The 17820-nt window shown below is 32.3% G+C and overlaps 3 protein-coding genes and 1 long non-coding RNA gene across 6 annotated transcripts in view; 2 read left to right on the forward strand and 2 right to left on the reverse strand.

Annotated features, from left to right (window-relative positions):
- Positions 1–70: 70 nt before the first annotated feature.
- On the forward strand, positions 71–4799 carry LOC132794923 (uncharacterized). Of its 2 annotated transcripts, none has more exons than XR_009633379.1 (3): positions 71–468; positions 819–1016; positions 1078–2732. It is a non-coding gene; the product is annotated as an uncharacterized LOC132794923 (long non-coding RNA). The 2 variants fall into 2 exon arrangements; XR_009633378.1 differs by lacking the exon at positions 1078–2732 and adding an exon at positions 2753–4799 and having other exon boundaries at positions 73–468.
- A 596-nt stretch (positions 4800–5395) lies between these two features.
- On the reverse strand, positions 5396–7071 carry LOC132794926 (RING finger protein 11). Its single transcript, XM_060805235.1, has 3 exons — positions 6838–7071; positions 6194–6308; positions 5396–6092 (listed from the first exon to the last, which is right to left on the reverse strand). Exons 2-3 carry the CDS (start codon positions 6299–6301, stop codon positions 5757–5759), a joined length of 444 nt encoding a protein of 147 aa, XP_060661218.1. The 5' UTR covers positions 6302–6308; positions 6838–7071; the 3' UTR covers positions 5396–5756.
- A 94-nt stretch (positions 7072–7165) lies between these two features.
- On the forward strand, positions 7166–10983 carry LOC132794925 (zinc transporter ZIP9). 2 transcript variants are annotated; one of them, XM_060805234.1, is made up of 3 exons: positions 7166–7514; positions 7587–7911; positions 7966–8075. In XM_060805234.1, the coding sequence occupies exons 1-3, from the start codon at positions 7416–7418 to the stop codon at positions 7980–7982; spliced, it is 441 nt and encodes a 146-aa protein (XP_060661217.1). In that variant the 5' UTR covers positions 7166–7415; the 3' UTR covers positions 7983–8075. The 2 variants fall into 2 exon arrangements, with proteins under 2 accessions (XP_060661217.1, XP_060661216.1); XM_060805233.1 differs by having other exon boundaries at positions 7194–7514; positions 7979–10983.
- LOC132794924 (plasma membrane calcium-transporting ATPase 2) overlaps positions 10052–17820 on the reverse strand; it is a 32867-nt gene continuing 25098 nt past the window's right edge. Inside the window, 2 exon segments of the mRNA XM_060805231.1 lie at positions 10052–12186; positions 13938–14006. Of these exon segments, the coding sequence (XP_060661214.1) occupies positions 11965–12186; positions 13938–14006 (291 nt within the window). The 3' untranslated portion in view covers positions 10052–11964.

Below are 17820 nucleotides of genomic sequence, written 5' to 3' on the forward strand. Positions count from 1 at the left end.
AAACGGGACTTTAAAAAACGTAAAAAAACCGAGTGAAGTGGAAATAAAATCCCATAAAAAACTCGGTTCTTGTGATATGTGAAATATCGATAACAAATGTGGAAATCGAACACGCCTTTTTGATATTTTATCGATGTGAAATCGAAACGGAGCTCACCACAGCAAACATTGAAAATAAAAATGCTTTGGAATGGCACTACTTATTTTTAAAAATCATTCTGCTTTAATTTTATGATAATTGCTCTATTATTGATATTTTGGTGGTTATTGTTTGTTTATATTCTGCGCAGCTGTTTGGCATCAGAACGGCCACACTAAAAAATTTACCGTTGCCCATTTTTTTTGCATTTGTTGTGCCTGTGGATATGAGTGGTTTGTGGGAACAGGGCATTACATGGGGAAAAATGTAACATTTTAACTGATTGGAAAAGAACTGAGAATAGTTAAGTTTTTGGTGCTGTGAAAAAGGTGCTTAAGAGACGGGTGGTGATTAACACCAAATATATGATATTACAGATACCCTAAATGACTACTTTTATATAAACGAGTGATCTAGATTTGTGCAAATCATGTAAAAGCCTTTTTCCACTGCACTCAGTGGAGTTTTTTTCCGTTCAGGTCGAATGTTACGTTCGCCCAATGTAAAAACCCTTAAGAAAAAAAAAGTCGGTTCGAAACGTAAAAAAACTGAGTGCAGTGGAATTTACAGCTATGCTTGCGCAAATGACATCACACGATTCTTTTCTGGTTCCTTCCCACGCTGGATTTCTAAATAATTAATTTTTGAACCGTGCTGTGGTTTTCACTTTTCGTTTTAGTTTTGGTACCTATACCGACATTTTCGTGTTTCGATGCTACAGCTTTCACAAGTTTTTGGTCAACGTATTGCTGTCGGAACGTTTCATTTCTTACTACTGAAACAGCTGGTCAGAAGTAAACAACGCGAACAAACGCATTTCGTATTTTTTGCGTGGGTAGAACTCATATAGGAATGATCCCATCCTGCTTAGATGAAAGTAAGATGGTTGCTCTCCTTTTCACAAATAAAGTTTTGTAACATACGTTTTTAAAAAACAGTGGAACGACAATCACCTGTTTCCCACAAAAATGGGTTACCTCCTTTTTAACCGATTTCATCCCAACGATTTCAACTACTTTATTTATGCGCTTTTAGCAATTAATTAATTAAATCAATTAAACAGATTAATTTTTAAAAAACATATTTTAACCAACATCTACCAAATTAGTGCCCTCCATTTCATTATACAAGTATTTTTATCCTGTTCATTCCACCAAAATTACGAAAGCTTAGACGATAACTCATTGTGACAGATGTATTGTCCGCTCACCAAAACGAAAATTGTTGCCGACGGCGGAATTTTATTTCCGAATTCGAAGAGGGGTCAGAAATTAGTTGTTTTAAAAATAATGAAATGCTTAATTGATCTTCTAGCGGTCTGAAAGAATGCACTTATTGAAGCAAACTTTCAGCTCTATACATTCTGTTGGGGATTGTGCTAGACTTGGTGCAAGAGTCCTTAATATGAGGGTCTATCTGTTTTAAAATAAACTTATAATTTGTATTACATTTTGATTTTTACTACTGTCACTTTTTTTATTATTGTCGCGCTTAATCAAACCATATTAAAATACTTTGAAAGGTATTTGTACTACACATGTTCAAAACGGACGTAGACTATCTTCTTTCTCGCCAACGAGCTGCTTTTTTTTGTTTCGGATGCACATTCGTCCTTTTTTGTGCCTGTAAATAGACTACTTTTTCGAAAAGATTTGATAAACATAGTTATGGAAATATAAAATTTATTTTGCCTGAATTTATTTAATTGAAATTTATTTAATTGAAGAGTAATATTGTGCTTACATTGGCCGCATTGTTTAAAAAAAAGTTAAATCTTTTGCAGTCGAATCATTAATGGCTTGAAAATCAGCGAATATTATTTCCGAATTTAGTAGCTTTTAACAGGGCAAATTACGTTATTATATTGGAAAAATAAGTACAGTTATTATAATAATGACTTAAATGTACGAACATATACTTTTACATTGTGATACGAGTTTTTGGTGTACGAGCTTGTATCACTGAATAAAACCTTTCAAGTAGACGCGGTAGTCTAATCATTGTATAAATTCACGAAAAAATAGACTTGTTTCACAACCGATATTTCTATCGATAGTTGAGGCCCCTATATTTTCGCCAAATTCAAATAATTACATGAGTTGTAAATTAGGGTTGTTGAATTTTGGAAAAAATATCGTATTGATTATATTTGCTGTTTAAAAAATATCACTCGATGATATTAAGAAATATCAAACAAAAATCGATATATCGAGTATTTTTGACAATTTTTTATGTTGAGCTAATTTTGAATAAAGGTTTCCTGTCTCTGTTCTTTTGGCCTAAGAAAATGTATAATAAAAATAAAACGGTATAATATTTGATTTCATCAACCATGAACTGCAAATAAGACACAATAGACTTTTTTTTACTTAAAAAGTGAATAGAAAAAAAAAATATTGTACCATCTCTCAAGCAACTCTTGTTTAAGTTCTTTGCAATAGAAAATAAAATTATTATGGATATGATATAGAGCACAGTTCAGCCCATTGTGCTAAATTTTATTTAATATAATAAGACATGATATATTTTAAAATGATATTGTTAATTTATGGAATTTGTACTTAATTCTTTTAATTATTAATTAGAAAATAAATGTGTATTTAATTATTTTAGAAAAACTCGTTCGGTTACATGCTGGTATGTCATACGACTACGGGAGTCTGAAACAATACTCTTTATGGCAGAAGCCTACGGTTCAGATGAAACCGACCTAGGCATGATTAAGCAACTTAATGCCACCTTCGCACAGTGGATCCGCTTGTATGGAAGAGCGGCCAAAAATACTAATAATGGTCATAACGTGCTGAAATTTATAATAATAATTTAGCAAATTTGTCTAAACATATAGCAACAAAAATCGGACATATCGATCGGCTATATCCTATAGCTCCCATAGGAACAATCGATACCTAATTATAAAAACATATTTGTTTAATCTAATTTATTACGATTTTGGTATGGAAGATATTTTTCGTAGTTATACATATTCTTAAAAAACTAAAATAAAAATCAACAAACAAAATATAAATGAAACAAAAATTATAAAGCATCATCAAGTAATTCGTAGACAGATGTAAGCAAACTCGACCTATCTTTTTTAGGAAGTTGTCTCTGTCCTGTTAAAAATGGATCTGAACGCAATAATAAATAGTTAATGACATCTGTGTTTGTTAAAGTAAGAGATACTTTCCGACTGTGTTCTACATTTTTTTAGTTCCTTGTTATTGGATTCTGCTGCTTCCTCTGAAAGCTCTCCTATCGACACTAATGCATACTGTATTACAGCTGAACCATGAATTAAGACCTTATGGACGGTAGCCGGTAAATAGTACCATGGATATGCAGCTATAAGATATTTGGCTGTATCCAGCGCGTAATTTTCAAATTTCTCCACATTAATTTTGAATCCCGATGCCATGGCTTGCAATAATGTTGCACATCTGTGAATCAAAGATGCATCGATTCCTGTTATTTCGGAGCTCAAATCTGCATTACAAAAGAATTTCCTTGCGATATTTCCGTTGTTTGAAGATCCTATACCTCCATCTCTAGGTTTGTCCACTAGTATTCCCATAATTTCCGGCCCCGATGAGCACTTTCCTCTATTTGATTTGATTTGCAATAGGGGCGTTTTATTGAAATTGATTCTTTTTTATTAAGCCATCCAGATTGATATTTAATAACTGCAGATTTTGTCCGTTTGTAATTTTTCCAAAAAGTTACAATTGTTTTGCAGAGGTTCTCAATTTTATTGGATACTTTGCTCAACTCTGGAATAATGTAGCCGTTGTTTTCAATATCCGCTTGCACATCGGAAATCAATTTCCTCATTTTTTGGCGTTGGTTCCATTACCTGTGCACCACATATTAAAAATATGCAGACGTGGAAAAACACATTTTTGCGATGCACCTATCAAAATCCAAAATCAAAATTTAAATAATAATTTACAAATTAATATTTTTGCAAAAACACAAACCACTAAAGACGAAGACAAAGCAACAGCGCAAAAGCGCAACAGCACAATAAGCAAAGACTCACCTTTAACTGCTTTAGTAATATTAGTAGAAAACACACATCGGCAAATTTCGGCAGCTAATTCTAAAATATTTAGTAACCTAAAATAAGACGATCACAAAAACATACATACCAAGTTCTGGGTTTTCTTGGAACATAACTAAAAGTCTAACTAAACATTAAATATACTTTCAAAAAATACACAAAAAAGGGTTATTCGATCAAATTAGTTTTACGAAAAAACTTTTTCAGGAAAGTTAATTATTAATATCTCAATTTAAAGTAAATATGTACCTTCAATTTCATAATTCATGTTAAATCATTCAAATCGGAGCATTGCAGCGTACGACTGATCACTTTAAAGGGCGAATTGAAAGAGAGAAATAACTTCCAAAGCGCAGCTGCGTTGCCAAAATGAACACGTGCTCACGATTGCAAATCTATTTTTAGAAAGTACCGTTAGATTTCCAGTAATATCCGGTATGCCAAAGAGAAGTTTGGACTTTTAAGAGACAATTTTGATACATTTTGCTTAAAAATATGTCATCACATTTTTTGATTTTTGGCCTCTGACGGAACCACTGTGCTTCGCTAGCATGGGCATAGTTGGCATTTGCGAGATCCAGAATTCCAACTACAAAATGGCTTACTTAAGAAAAGATGCTTTCCATTCTTTCGGTACTCTGGAAAACAGAGTCTCGGAGTTCTATTGTCCTTTTGTCTGCACAAAGATCTGCATCTAAAAAACTTTCCTGTACGCTTAATGCGACCATGTCCTGTTCTCCGCAATCAGTAGGTATTTCTGTTTGTGTATTTTCAACCATCTGCTTAATGATTTCATCGGTGACATTTTTTACGTGAAGAGGCATATCGAAGTCGAGGATCAAGCATATTAGCTTTCATCAGTATGTTATTCTGCAGCAACCCACTCAATCGCTTTTCTGATATTTTTAGAAGGGTATCTTTTGTTTCGATGCCCTCAGCGGTAACCACATTCGTTTCTTTTAATTTTGTATTAATCATTGGAATCACTAAGCTTACGGTCACGTAAGAATCTCCGCTCACACTTTCAGTGGATATATCATATATCAATATCGCCTATTTTTTCCCAAAAAATATCGCGATATTTTTATAAGAGGAAAAATATCGATATTTCGATATATTTCCGACACCCCTATTGTAAATGTAAAAATATTGTTCACACGCTTTTACAATGTCAAAATATTAGACAATATATGCTATGATTGTATCATATTATTTATTTTATTGTTTAATATTACTATTATTATGCTAGATACAAATACAGATTATCATCTATGATTCAATTTTTTACATTTCTGAAGTTTATGTACAGTACAATATATGTATGTATATATTATCTAATATAGTAGATACAAGTTGGTATGTAGTATTTAATTTAAAGTCAAATTAAATTAATTCGAACATGTTAAAATGTGACCAGGTGTTTAGAACATTGGAAAACAATCAGTTTAGATGATTGGAGAACAATACAAAATGATTTTTAGTAATTGCATATTTTGTAAAAGCAGGAAAAGCAGCATGGAAGTCTTTCTGCTGTTACAAAAACACACTTGTTGTTGGCTATGTAGTTTCATAGCTCGTTAACAATGCCGCATCGACAGGCTCCAAGCAGCTGGGACAAGTTAGACTTCGCATCAGCCAATCGTCAATGCAATGAACATGATAAATGTGCATGCATGGTAAATAGCGAACAGCCTCGTCTACGCAAAATTCAACCATACAAATAACACACTCCCGTGCCTTTTTCGCGTTGCCATCATAAGTGCCAATAGGTAGGTGCTGAACAAGGCCAATGCGTTTCGCTATTTTAATGTGATCTTCCATTTGGTTGGTGGTATCGACGGATCGACTATCTGGAGACGACGCTGGATAGAATACTTGCGGCAATGGTTCATTCTGTAAAACTTGTGCACGTTACAAACATATATATATAAATATATATATATCTGTGTCCTTTTTATGTTTATAAAGCGTAATGTGTCTTTGCCACTACTTGCCTGATATATTGAAAGTGTCCCATTGTGTTCCTGTATACTAATAGTATCGTTGTTGCCCCGAAGTAGTGATATATCGTCAGAACCATTTATCTTTAAGCAATTGCCCATTGTTTGTCTTGAATGAGCAAAATAATGGAGAAATGCGTAAATTTTACTTTTCTACGTCTTACGTACGTATGTACATAGAAATAATTCTTTAAATAATTCATAATAGAAAAGTATTATAGAGAATCCGAACAAACAATAAAAATATTTTAAAAAAAAGGTAATATCGGTACGGGAAAACCACAATAGGGTAATTTCCATTCCGGACTCCACAGTTAAGATTTCTTACTCATAGTTCACAGCAATTCAAAATCTCATTATAGATTATTGGGATGTTGAATTAATATATTAATGCATATATGCATATGTAAATTCAAGTAATGCACATGTAAGTTTTCCATTTACAAATTACCATACAAAATTGTGTACATGTAAATGAATTACCAATTAATTAAAGTTATACAAAATTTATACACACATACATAGATATGTGTGTGTAGTATTCCTTTGAATATTTTTTGAGATTAAAAGCGTGTCTGACCAGTGTTCACTGCATATACATACATACATACTATGTAAGTACACACTTCCATACGTACATGTATATAAACCTAAGAATTAAGATCTCCGATATTAAAATGTATATGTATAGGCGTGCTTCACAAATGAATGGTTCACAATTTATTTTTCACATTACAGCTGTTAACGTTTTAACAAAACCGCTAATTAATTTGATTTTGATTAAACTCAACTCTCCAAGCATCTACATATGTATATGAGTAAACAAGAAACTAATTTACTGTTTTTGTTTTTCTTTCTTGTGAAAGTTATATGTAAATTATCGATAGGATTACCGATAACAGCTTTTAATAATAACGATTACTGTAAATTCATAAGTGTAATTTATTTATTTGAAAGATTTCAATAAATTCTATAACAATAAAAATTAATTTAATTTAATTTTACCAATGTAAATGGCTAAACGTGTTAATATTGTCAACAAGAAGAAATTATATTGCTGAAAACAAATGTGACCAAACACGGCTAAAGCTGAAAATGTTTATTTGCTCGTCTAAGACTAAAATCCAAATTCTTGGTAAATAAGTGATGGCATGGCAGTATTAAAAGCAAATTAGTTGAGTTGGCAATTATAAACAAAACAAAAAAGGAGAGCATCATGACTGAAGAGACCATAATCCTTATTCTATTGGTGATTGTAATGTTAGTTGGATCGTATCTTGCAGGAAGCATACCCTTAGTCATGCATTTAAGTGAGGTATATACAAAATCACAGTTATTAAAAATATAATTCTAGATAATACACGAGCTCATCCATTTGCAAAAGCAGGAAAAATTAAAGTGTGTGACGGTATTGGGAGCTGGTTTATTAGTGGGCACGGCCTTAACGGTTATAATACCAGAGGGTATACGCTCATTATATATGGACAGTAAGCGAGCAGTCGCACACAATGATGCTGATAAGACGATTGTTACAGTTTCCCATGCTCAACCATTGGATTATTCGCGAACAATTGGTTTGTCCCTTGTGCTGGGATTTGTTTTCATGATGCTTGTTGATCAAGTTTCGCAAGGACAAACAAAAAAGTCAAATAATGGCAGTGAGTACGATAAGAATATTACAGCAACTCTTGGTCTAGTCGTGCATGCTGCAGGTGAATACTACTTTCGTTTTTATATTTACAAATGAAGTTGAATGATTTATGAAGTTATTTTATTTAGCTGATGGAGTTGCGCTGGGTGCTGCAGCAACAACTAGCCACCAAGATGTTGAAATCATTGTATTTTTAGCAATAATGCTACATAAGGCGCCTGCTGCGTTTGGCTTAGTTAGCTTTCTATTGCATGCCAAAGTTGAACGCCAACAAATACGAAAGCATCTAGGCATCTTTTCATTATCGGCGCCGTTTCTAACACTGCTTACATACTTTGGGATCGGCCAGGAACAAAAAGAGACTCTAAATTCGGTGAATGCTACTGGAATTGCAATGTTATTTTCAGCTGGCACTTTTTTATACGTTGCCACCGTGCACGTGTTACCCGAATTGACCCATAGAGAGCAAAGTAGCCATTCTCCATCAAACCTTTACGATTACCATCTCCTAGAAGAGTCTCGAGAGGCAGCTGCTTCAAATGAGATGAATGTCAATAACGCAACACAGTCGCAGTCTCATCATCACAATAAAGGTCTTCGCTTTGGTGAACTAATTGTTATGATATGTGGCGCCTTACTCCCACTAATTATCACATTTAGTCATCAACATTAGCGTACTATTTGCTTCTAATAGCTATCAATTATATATGTCTATTATATAAGAATGTAAATATAGTACTATTTTATAATATAAACTATTCCTTTATCACATTGTATTTTAAATAAAATGTAGCGTCCTTTCGCAATATACACATTGTAAGTAAAACACACAATAATTCAATAAGACCTTATTTTTTTGTAGTGAAAGATAGAATACATAAATGCGTAAAATTAAATTAGTTATAAAACTTGCTGTATGTTTGCTGTCTAGTCCTGCTGCTACCGTCGCTTCTCTATTGATCTCATCACTACATGGCTGTTAATCCGGTTTTCGTTTCAAATCACACATTGCCTTCTGAGCTCTAGACATTGCTGACCAAAATACATATTGCTGACACTACTAGACAGTAGGAACTTTCTCTGACCTCACAGTTTTCTAATTTTAATAGTTTTATTAGCTTGGAACTTCTACCGGCTTTATCACCACATATTACTTCAAAATAAGATAAAAAAAATCAGATTTTTTTGTTATTGCAACGGGAGTCGGTAATAAGCTTGTGAAATGACGCTTACGAGGAATTTCCTCGTTCGTCCATCGTTTCCTCGGGAAATATGATGAATCCTCATATTGAGTATGGTAAATACAGTACTTACTTTCCCAAAAAAAGAGATAGCTGATTAAATAACCAAATTTAGCGGTTGGTATTTTTGGTATATTTTTAGAATATCGTTTTATTGAAAATGCGTAGCGGGTATCTCATATTCGAGCACACTCAACTGTAGTTTACTTACTTGTTTATTTAGGTTTGCCTGGTTTCTGAGATAGTTTTGTATTTTGAGAAAGCTGGAAAGACATACATATTTCACTATCGATCTGTTGATGAATATAAGTACGTTTTTGCCGAACATTAATGTTTCGCTTCATAATGATATTTACGCTCAGTTCTCTTAATCAAATCTACAAATGCCTGTTTGGCTTTGGGATTCAAGAACCATATTGCGACATGGTATCTGGAGTAAGGTCTAAAATATATAACTAAAATATTTGTCGCTAAAGAAGCTTGGCAATATGCGCGATTAAGTTAACATACTAATAACTGCGAGGGGTCCGAGTACCCTGAGAGCTGAAGAAGTTAGGATCAGCATAAAATGGACAAGACTAAGCGGACAAGACAAAGTACATTCAAGTGAAATACTTGGGAGTTGTTTTGGGCGGCTCATTGACATGACAATTTATCGTGGAAGATCCAAAGTAAACGAGTCCCAATGTGTGTGTGGCATCTGATATAGTCCTCCACGGCACTAATGCTATAAGCAGAGGGTTATTATTATGACAGTCGACTTCACCAACCTATGTTCATATGTATCTATCATTGTCAACATTTAAACTGTAGTAATTACTGTAGGCTTGCATTTCTTTAATCTTGTTCAAGTACACATATGTATATAAACAAGATTTTTACTTATTATTATTATGTTGTTTAATTTATTTCGAGAAAAGTAGAGGCTCTGTCTAGACAAAGACAAAGACAAAGACAAAGTACATTGGAAATTAATCATTTATTCGTTATACATATGTTGTAATTATAATATCTTGTTATTAGGCAAGACCTTTCTTATAGGCATATGTAGGCATACATATGTATGTATATGTGTCTGTATGATTTTCGATTAAAGGAGTCAATGCAGTTACAAATACTAGCGCAGAGACTAATGTATAAGCTTATCCCAAGTTCTTAAGGAGTTGTCAATGTGTGTGATTGATTTTTCTATCTATCGTATTTAATACGAGGGTAAACCCATATTAAAACACAATTAATTAATGTTGCCACTTTGTTTAATTGCTACTGGAAATAGCAATTCTAAAATGATATTAATATTTGAGGATAACTGATGAGTGAATACAGAGTACCTGAAATAAAGGTGATTTCATTATTTCTTGTTATTTATGCCACCGACATACATATGTACATGTACATTGAAGGTGTATAATCTTACGATTTCTTATAATAAATGTAAAGAATTTCAATTTTCGTTTTTCCAATTGTTATAAATATATTAATGCACGTATTGAATGTGTTCTTGTATTTATGAGTAAATTGTTTGAATATCCATACTTTTATGTAGAATAGTAATTGTGTACCTCAGTAAAATTGATATTTGCGCAAACATTGTTATTGATGGTACAGTTTTTTCTGACTCCCACTCCCCCTTATTGTTTTGACTACTCGTATGCCGTTAGATTTTCAAAATAAACAATGTCACGGGTTTGATAGAAAGTTGATATTTGTGCATTATACATTATTTTGCCCGCAGAATTAATTCTAAGAAGAGCCAGAGTCAGACAATGTTTAAGTGTGGTTGGAAAGTTGATGGAATAGCGATAAAAAACCAACGTCACCGAAATATATTTACTAATTATTAAAAAAAAACCATAAAAAATATACCCTAAATAACTATGCAAAGGGTGTAACAGATTTGCCGAAAGAAGTTGCACTTGAAATGTGACGCCAAAGTTCGCATTCAAAACGTTAACCCGGCATTAGAAGGCCCTTTTATTTTTGAAAAATATTGTTCCAAACTGTATCTTAAGTAATGAAAAAAGCTTAATTTGGATAGTCCAGATGGAAATCAGAAATTTTGGCCAATCCAAGGCATCCCGGCAGACTTGCTATATGCTAACATTGGTTGTGGCTCTCTCAGGGTATGATCAACTTTTAGTTGCTTGGGTATGCTTATATGCTTTATACCTAGCCGGGTTGATTCGCAAATATATACGAAGTATATTAGATAAGTATTCTTATCTAATTTGCGGACAGATTTTTGATTGCAAGGACTGGATATTTGAACAAGATAATGTCTCGATACATGTTTCAACGCATTCTCATTTGTTGAGTGGAAGAGTATCACGTCATTAGATTGGCCAGACATAAGTCCAGAGCAGAATGCAATAGAGGATCTTTGAGGTACATTTTCCTCAAAAGTTTACGTAGGAGGAAGACAATTTCAAAGGTAAAAGGAATTGAAAAAAAGAATGGACAGCTATCGACATAAGGGCACTTGCACATTAGTAAATTCGATGCTTCGACGATTGAAATTGAAATTCAATATCATACTTAATTATACGTTGAAAGTAAATCTTAATTTCGTTTCTATTTTTAATAAATCTTTCTTTTGCACAAATATCAATTTTCGTTGATGAAAATTTTCAAATTAAATTAGAATTAATAAATTCAAAATGCTGTTGGTCTTAAATATCATTATATCAATTGCCTGTTCAATAAAAATAGTAAAGAAAACTCTGAAGTCAAAGTTTGCAAAAAAAAAACATCAATAAAATATAATGCACATATATTAATTTTACTGAGATATGTATCTAATTATAGGTAGAATTTCTAGGTTAGTAAGTATGTGGGTGTTTGGGGAGTTCATGAGAGATTGCTTGATACGACTTTTAGACTGCAGTTTCAGTATGGCTGTGGGACGATAACCGCTCTACATCAATTTCGGGTATGGTCAGCTCATCTGGTATATTATCGGCATACTCAATGGAAGATGTTTCCGAAAGGCGTTTGCTCAACGATGTCTGTTTGCGCAGCACCTCAGCCAAGGAAGTGTTGGTGTGTTCACCATAACGAGAGTCAAGACCTTGTCGGAAGGCGTTCACCACACGTATCTAATGCCGAAAGTTAAATAGAAAGAAAAAACACGAAAACATTGACAAGATGGACGGAAAACAATAACAGTAGTAGCAGTAGAGTAAACTACATTTTATTTAATCAGTCAACTTAAAACAACAACAAAAAATTAAAAATCTCAAAAGCGCATGTATGATGTATTAAGTGAATTTGTTCAATGTGCGTTAAAATTCACTTACATGAGAGCTGTAAAATCACAAAAATTATTGAATTGTATCCACGTATGTAGATGTGAATATTTAAAAATCATTGACAAGAATGTTATGAAATTTGTGAAGTTTATTCACATAGAAGCCTTTCCGCAAATATAACGAAAACACAAAAGAACGTTTTTAGTAGTAAATATAATAATTAATTTTGATTTTGGGAAATAGGCTATTTTTTTTTGCCTATTATTTTAATACATTGTTCTTTGAAGTTTTTGGTGAACATGCATTTGGTAATTGTCAACATAAATACATAGAGGAATGCTTTCGTTATTTTCGCGTAAAAAGGTGGATAGTAACAACAAATCAAGTTCAATGCAAAAATAATACAAAATAAATATGAATATATTACAAGTGCATAGTGTTTATGTACAAACTATTAGTGATAGAAGTATAATACTTTTTTTCTTCGTATAGTTCACAATATCAAGTAAATGTATAATGCTCTTTTAAATAATGAAAAACACGATTAGTAGAGGAGTATTTGAATGTATACAGATGTCTGTGAAGTAAAGAGAATTTGGATTGAAGACTGGAGTAATTTCTTGCTACGATATCAATAAAAAAGATTCCTTTAATTATAAAAAATGCAGCGTTTTATTGTAAAGCACAGTATATTATACTGTATATTAAAAATTTAGTTAATCAAAATTCGAATTCTGCTGTTGTATTGTATGTAAAGACTAAACTATAATGCTAACTAGAATGCGCTACGTTGATAAGGCTTGATCAATTATTCCTAATGCCTCAGATGATGCTGCGGATCAACTTATTTGTTGTATGCTGAATCCTTTTTACTTTGCTAAATCCTCATATATGCTCAAGTGTAAACTTTCGAAATTGTTGCTTTATGTGGTCTACTTTTATTTTTAAATTCTAAAATAACGCTTTCCGAAATAGTTAGTTCGAGTTTTATTTTATGAATGAACTCCACTCCAGTTTAATAAAGCAACAATATATTTTTGAAATTTTTGAATTAAAGCCAAAACGCAAAAAGTGCGCAATAGATTAGATAGGTTAGAAGACACTACCCCGTATGCTGTTAATGATATGGAATACTACCAATCAATCAATAATCAAATAAAAGGTAAAAGTTACTTTTTTTTTTTTACATTTTTTCAAATTTGTTGTTAAAGAATTTTGTATGCAAAACATTTTAAAAGCAAATGGTAAGTTTAGGTGTAGTCAGTCTAATTTCTACAACAGTCGAATTCATTTTTAACGACTTTGTTTATAACGATATTGTTATAGATATTTTACTATAATATATTTATAAGATTCTTATAAGGGAATATTATATAGATATTATCATTGTAAAGACCAAACAACGCAAAACCGTTAATTAAATATAATTTTTGGTGGTCACTTGAATGTTATTATAAACGATTTTGACTGTATGCATTTCAAGCATTTCAATTCTAGATAACGAAGCATTCAAATTTAAAAAATGAATCTTTGATGTCCAATCAATTTGAGGGCTTAGAATTGTACAAAATTGTAAGTAAAATTAAGAAAAGGCTTACAGCTTGATCAGTGTTGCTCTTGCTATAGGGAACCGGAATCAACCGTTCTTGCAACTCGCCGCCTATTACCTTTAAAATGGGAGAGAGAAAGTAAAATAGAAAACAATAAACGGGAAGAGAAATACAGGTGAAAAAGTCAGTTAAGTGTAAAATGCATTATTAAAAATTACTACATACATAGATAGATTAGGTTTAAATATATTTACATAATACTTTAGTAAGCATGTTATAACATCCATGTATATTAACTATTAAATATCTATGGATCTCAGCAGGTGTTTTACGTTTCTTGAATAAATCTTTAGGAAAAATTACTTTCGAAAGAAATTGTTAAACCTAAATTTTCGTTTGTTTGTTATTATCTCATGTTTAATAAAATATAAAAAATTCATAATTGCGCAAATGTAATTTTAACGGTTTATTAACGGCATTTATTTCATTAAAATTGAATTTTGCTAATGTGCATGAATTACTGTTATCAACACCACTATGACAAAATGAATGTTAAGGAAATAAGCTACAGCCGATTGTGCCCGGCTGTGAGATACCCGAATCCGATATGTACATTGAATCCAAGTTGATATTAAAAATGTGGCCAAGAGAATGTAGGTGACAACGCGTCTAGAATATTTTACTTTATTTATGCCATTCGGCATAACGCAAACGATCGAATATGGCTGTAATGTTCTTTTTTTCTCAGTAGTAGTATCGCGGGCACAAGGTATTCAAATATACTGTGCGTTACTGTACAAAGTAAAAAAAAAACTATGTATATAAAGAAGTTGGAATTGTGAGGATGGGATAGGTATGTGTGTTCTCCAAATTGTTCAGAATCAAAATAAATATTTACATATGTAAATATATATATATATATATTGTCGTATAGAAAACTGAAATTGTCGTAAGATACTATGTGTCTGTATGAGTGTGCTTTCAATTAGAGTATGCCAACTGTAAAAATATCGAATACATTTTTGTGATATTTTGAGCAATGTTTATGAATGCTCATATGTAGTTAAATATGCATGTAAGTTTAGGTTTAAGTGTAAGAATACGAATTACCAATTTGCCAAAAGAACCAAAACCACTCATGTATTTCGAAAAACATGTTTATTTTCCTCAGCATGCACTTATTTGTGTACCATATCTATGTATATGTATATTGTGTAACGCTTTAAGATGAATGTGCGAAAAATCTCTTTAATATGTAAGCTTTAATGCCACCACTCATACACGTTTGTATACCGTTAGGATGTGTGTGTGTGTGTGTGCACGTGTACGTCGGTGAATGTCAGTTTATCTCTATAAACATTTAGTTCGTTTGACATTATCCATAATAAAATATAAATGCATTTTGATAACTTACGTGTGTGAGTGGCTAAATCGCTAATTACTATTTTTCTATGTACAATATTTTGGCTATAATAAATATTCGGAATCCCGACAAATGACTAATACTGAACCATCAAAATTTAACTATTCACTTAAGTAATAACACGATTTGGGATTTAATTGATGTAAGTACATAAATATGTACATACGTATGTCTTTGACATATTTAAAGATGTAGACAGTTTTGTTCTTGCTTCTTTTCAATTCAAAGGTAATTTTTTTTTTGTAATATTATTCATTAGTTTTTAATTTTATTTTTGTATTTTCATTTGTATTATAGAATATATTGAATACTTCCCATAATGTGGAAATCAAGGCTAGACTCTAATAGGTATAGCTTTTATCTTACCCCTTGATTCATTCATTCACAACATACGAGTACGCATTGTCGTATATAGTTAGTAATACGAGTACCACAATTATAAATAGCAAGTTTTAATACAAAAAATATAAGATTAAAGATATAAAAAATCATGCAATTAAATAACATTTGCTACGTATTAAAATGTATCTTATTACAGTACATAATTATCGGAGTACAACAAACGACCGCTTTCTCTGCATATGTGCTTGTGTGTGTGTGTATAAGGATACAATGGATGCACTTTATATGTATGAACAATTACAATTATATTATAAAATCGATGTATACGATGTTTGCATACATACACGTCCATACATATAATTGCACATGGCCATATACCCCTCCCACAAGTACACTATTTTTGTTTTTGTTTTTGTTTTTGTGTCAATGAATGAGATATTAGAGAAGGGAGATTTAAATTCGTGTTTCGTTATGTCCATTTTGATTTTTGTGGTGATCGTTAGACTGGCGCAAGCTGTGAACAACATCTGCTAAGCCAGCATGTTGCAGTTGTGTGGAATGTGGAATATTGATATTGGATGGTGCAAATGTGGAAGCGGATGCAAAGGCAGTGGCACTGTCGGGACCATTTTGCAGACTACGTTGCTGCTGCTGCTGCTGGGGATCTTCGTCTATGTACGATATATCAACTGGCAGAGTTGCATATGAGCCATGCTGCTGATGCGGAGTCTGCGTCTGCGTCTGCGTAGGCTGTTGCTGTTGCTGATGTTTGCTGTTGCTGTTGCTGTTGCTGTAATTGTAATTTGGGCTCAGCAGATTTAAATTGTAGAGCAGATGAGACCCACTACTGCCACCAGTTGGTGGCATACCAGTCCGAGGACTACGCAAGCTATGCAAACTGTGTATTGAGCGGCGTTCATTAATATCTTCCAGGGTCGAGCGGAACGCACGAATCACGCGCAACTGAAACGCAAACGAAATTAGACAACAAACGAACAAAAACAGGAACAAATATAAAAATAAACGATAAGCATAATTGTTTATAAATAGCATAGCATACGAAAACATTTAGTTTTTAAACACTTTCAATAACATACAACATACATGCATGCATATGCCATAAACATAAAATTTGTATACATTCATACATATGTATATAAGCACACACATGCATGTATTTTATGTTTCCGATTAGTATTGTATAAACGATAAACGATAAACGAAGAAAAATTAAATTGCTTAAACTCAATTCACTTGCATCGAATTTGTATTATCAGATTAAAAACCTTCTGGTAATCCTAATCCTGATTCTAGCAACAAAATTGATTACCCGCCTTTTGCCTTTAGAATTAATGGAACTCGGAAAAAAGCGCATGCATCTCGAATTTACAGGCTGTACATCCCTACATCCACATCCCTTTGAACTGTGCTAATCGGACACACGGACATGAAAAGGTCTGAACTCGTTATATCAGCTTTGTTTGAGTCATAGTCTAACAACCAGGAAAATTCTGACGAATAGCAAAAAATAAATTAGTATGTAATTTTAAGCAATTCATTTTGATTTGGATGAAACAAACATCGTAAGCAGAAAAACGAACTATTATTTACTTCTGTTAAACAACGTTTTACGAATATGTGTGTCCTTATGTACACATGTTTCTACGAAAAAAATATATATACATATACATATATCATAAAACAATGGTCAAAGTAATGACCACAACGATAGAGATATTACAAAAAATAAAGAGAATCAGAAATAAACAGTATTCAAGTTGCATTTTGATATTTTCACTGCTTTCCGCTAAAACTCGAGTTTTTTTAATGTTTTTTTTTAGAATATTTTCATATACTCAACTAAAATTATTATACATAATTACATATTTTTCAAGCCACTAAATAATATTCAAAACTTCATACATACCAGAACACATGCACATGCCAAAAAGAAAAACTGACAAGGCTAGATTGTCCAACTCATTGAAATAAACAAATTATAAAAACTTAACCTATTTTATCTTCGAAAAAGTCTGAAAAGTATTAGAATTTAGTGTTGACTGAAAAGTTGTAAGCCCTATAAAGGTGTTTAAGGTCCAACTGAGACCTTCTGAGTAACTAACCAACTGAGTTAGCGATCAGATAAAAAATTAAAAATTAAGGGAG

This window comes from Drosophila nasuta, chromosome 4 (genome assembly GCF_023558535.2).
Source record: "Drosophila nasuta strain 15112-1781.00 chromosome 4, ASM2355853v1, whole genome shotgun sequence".
NCBI lineage: Eukaryota > Metazoa > Arthropoda > Insecta > Diptera > Drosophilidae > Drosophila > Drosophila nasuta.

Excerpts from the sequence above, each read along its gene's own strand:
- LOC132794926 (XM_060805235.1), bottom strand. The coding sequence starts at position 6,301 with ATGGGCAATTGCTTAAAGATAAATGGTTCTGACGATATATCACTACTT. Across the intron at positions 6,093-6,193 it reads GGACACTTTCAATATATCAG|AATGAACCATTGCCGCAAGT; the intron begins GCAAGTAGTGGC and ends CAAGTTTTACAG.
- LOC132794925 (XM_060805233.1), top strand. The coding sequence starts at position 7,416 with ATGACTGAAGAGACCATAATCCTTATTCTATTGGTGATTGTAATGTTA. Across the intron at positions 7,515-7,586 it reads TAGTCATGCATTTAAGTGAG|GAAAAATTAAAGTGTGTGAC; the intron begins GTATATACAAAA and ends TTGCAAAAGCAG. Across the intron at positions 7,912-7,978 it reads TCTAGTCGTGCATGCTGCAG|CTGATGGAGTTGCGCTGGGT; the intron begins GTGAATACTACT and ends TATTTTATTTAG.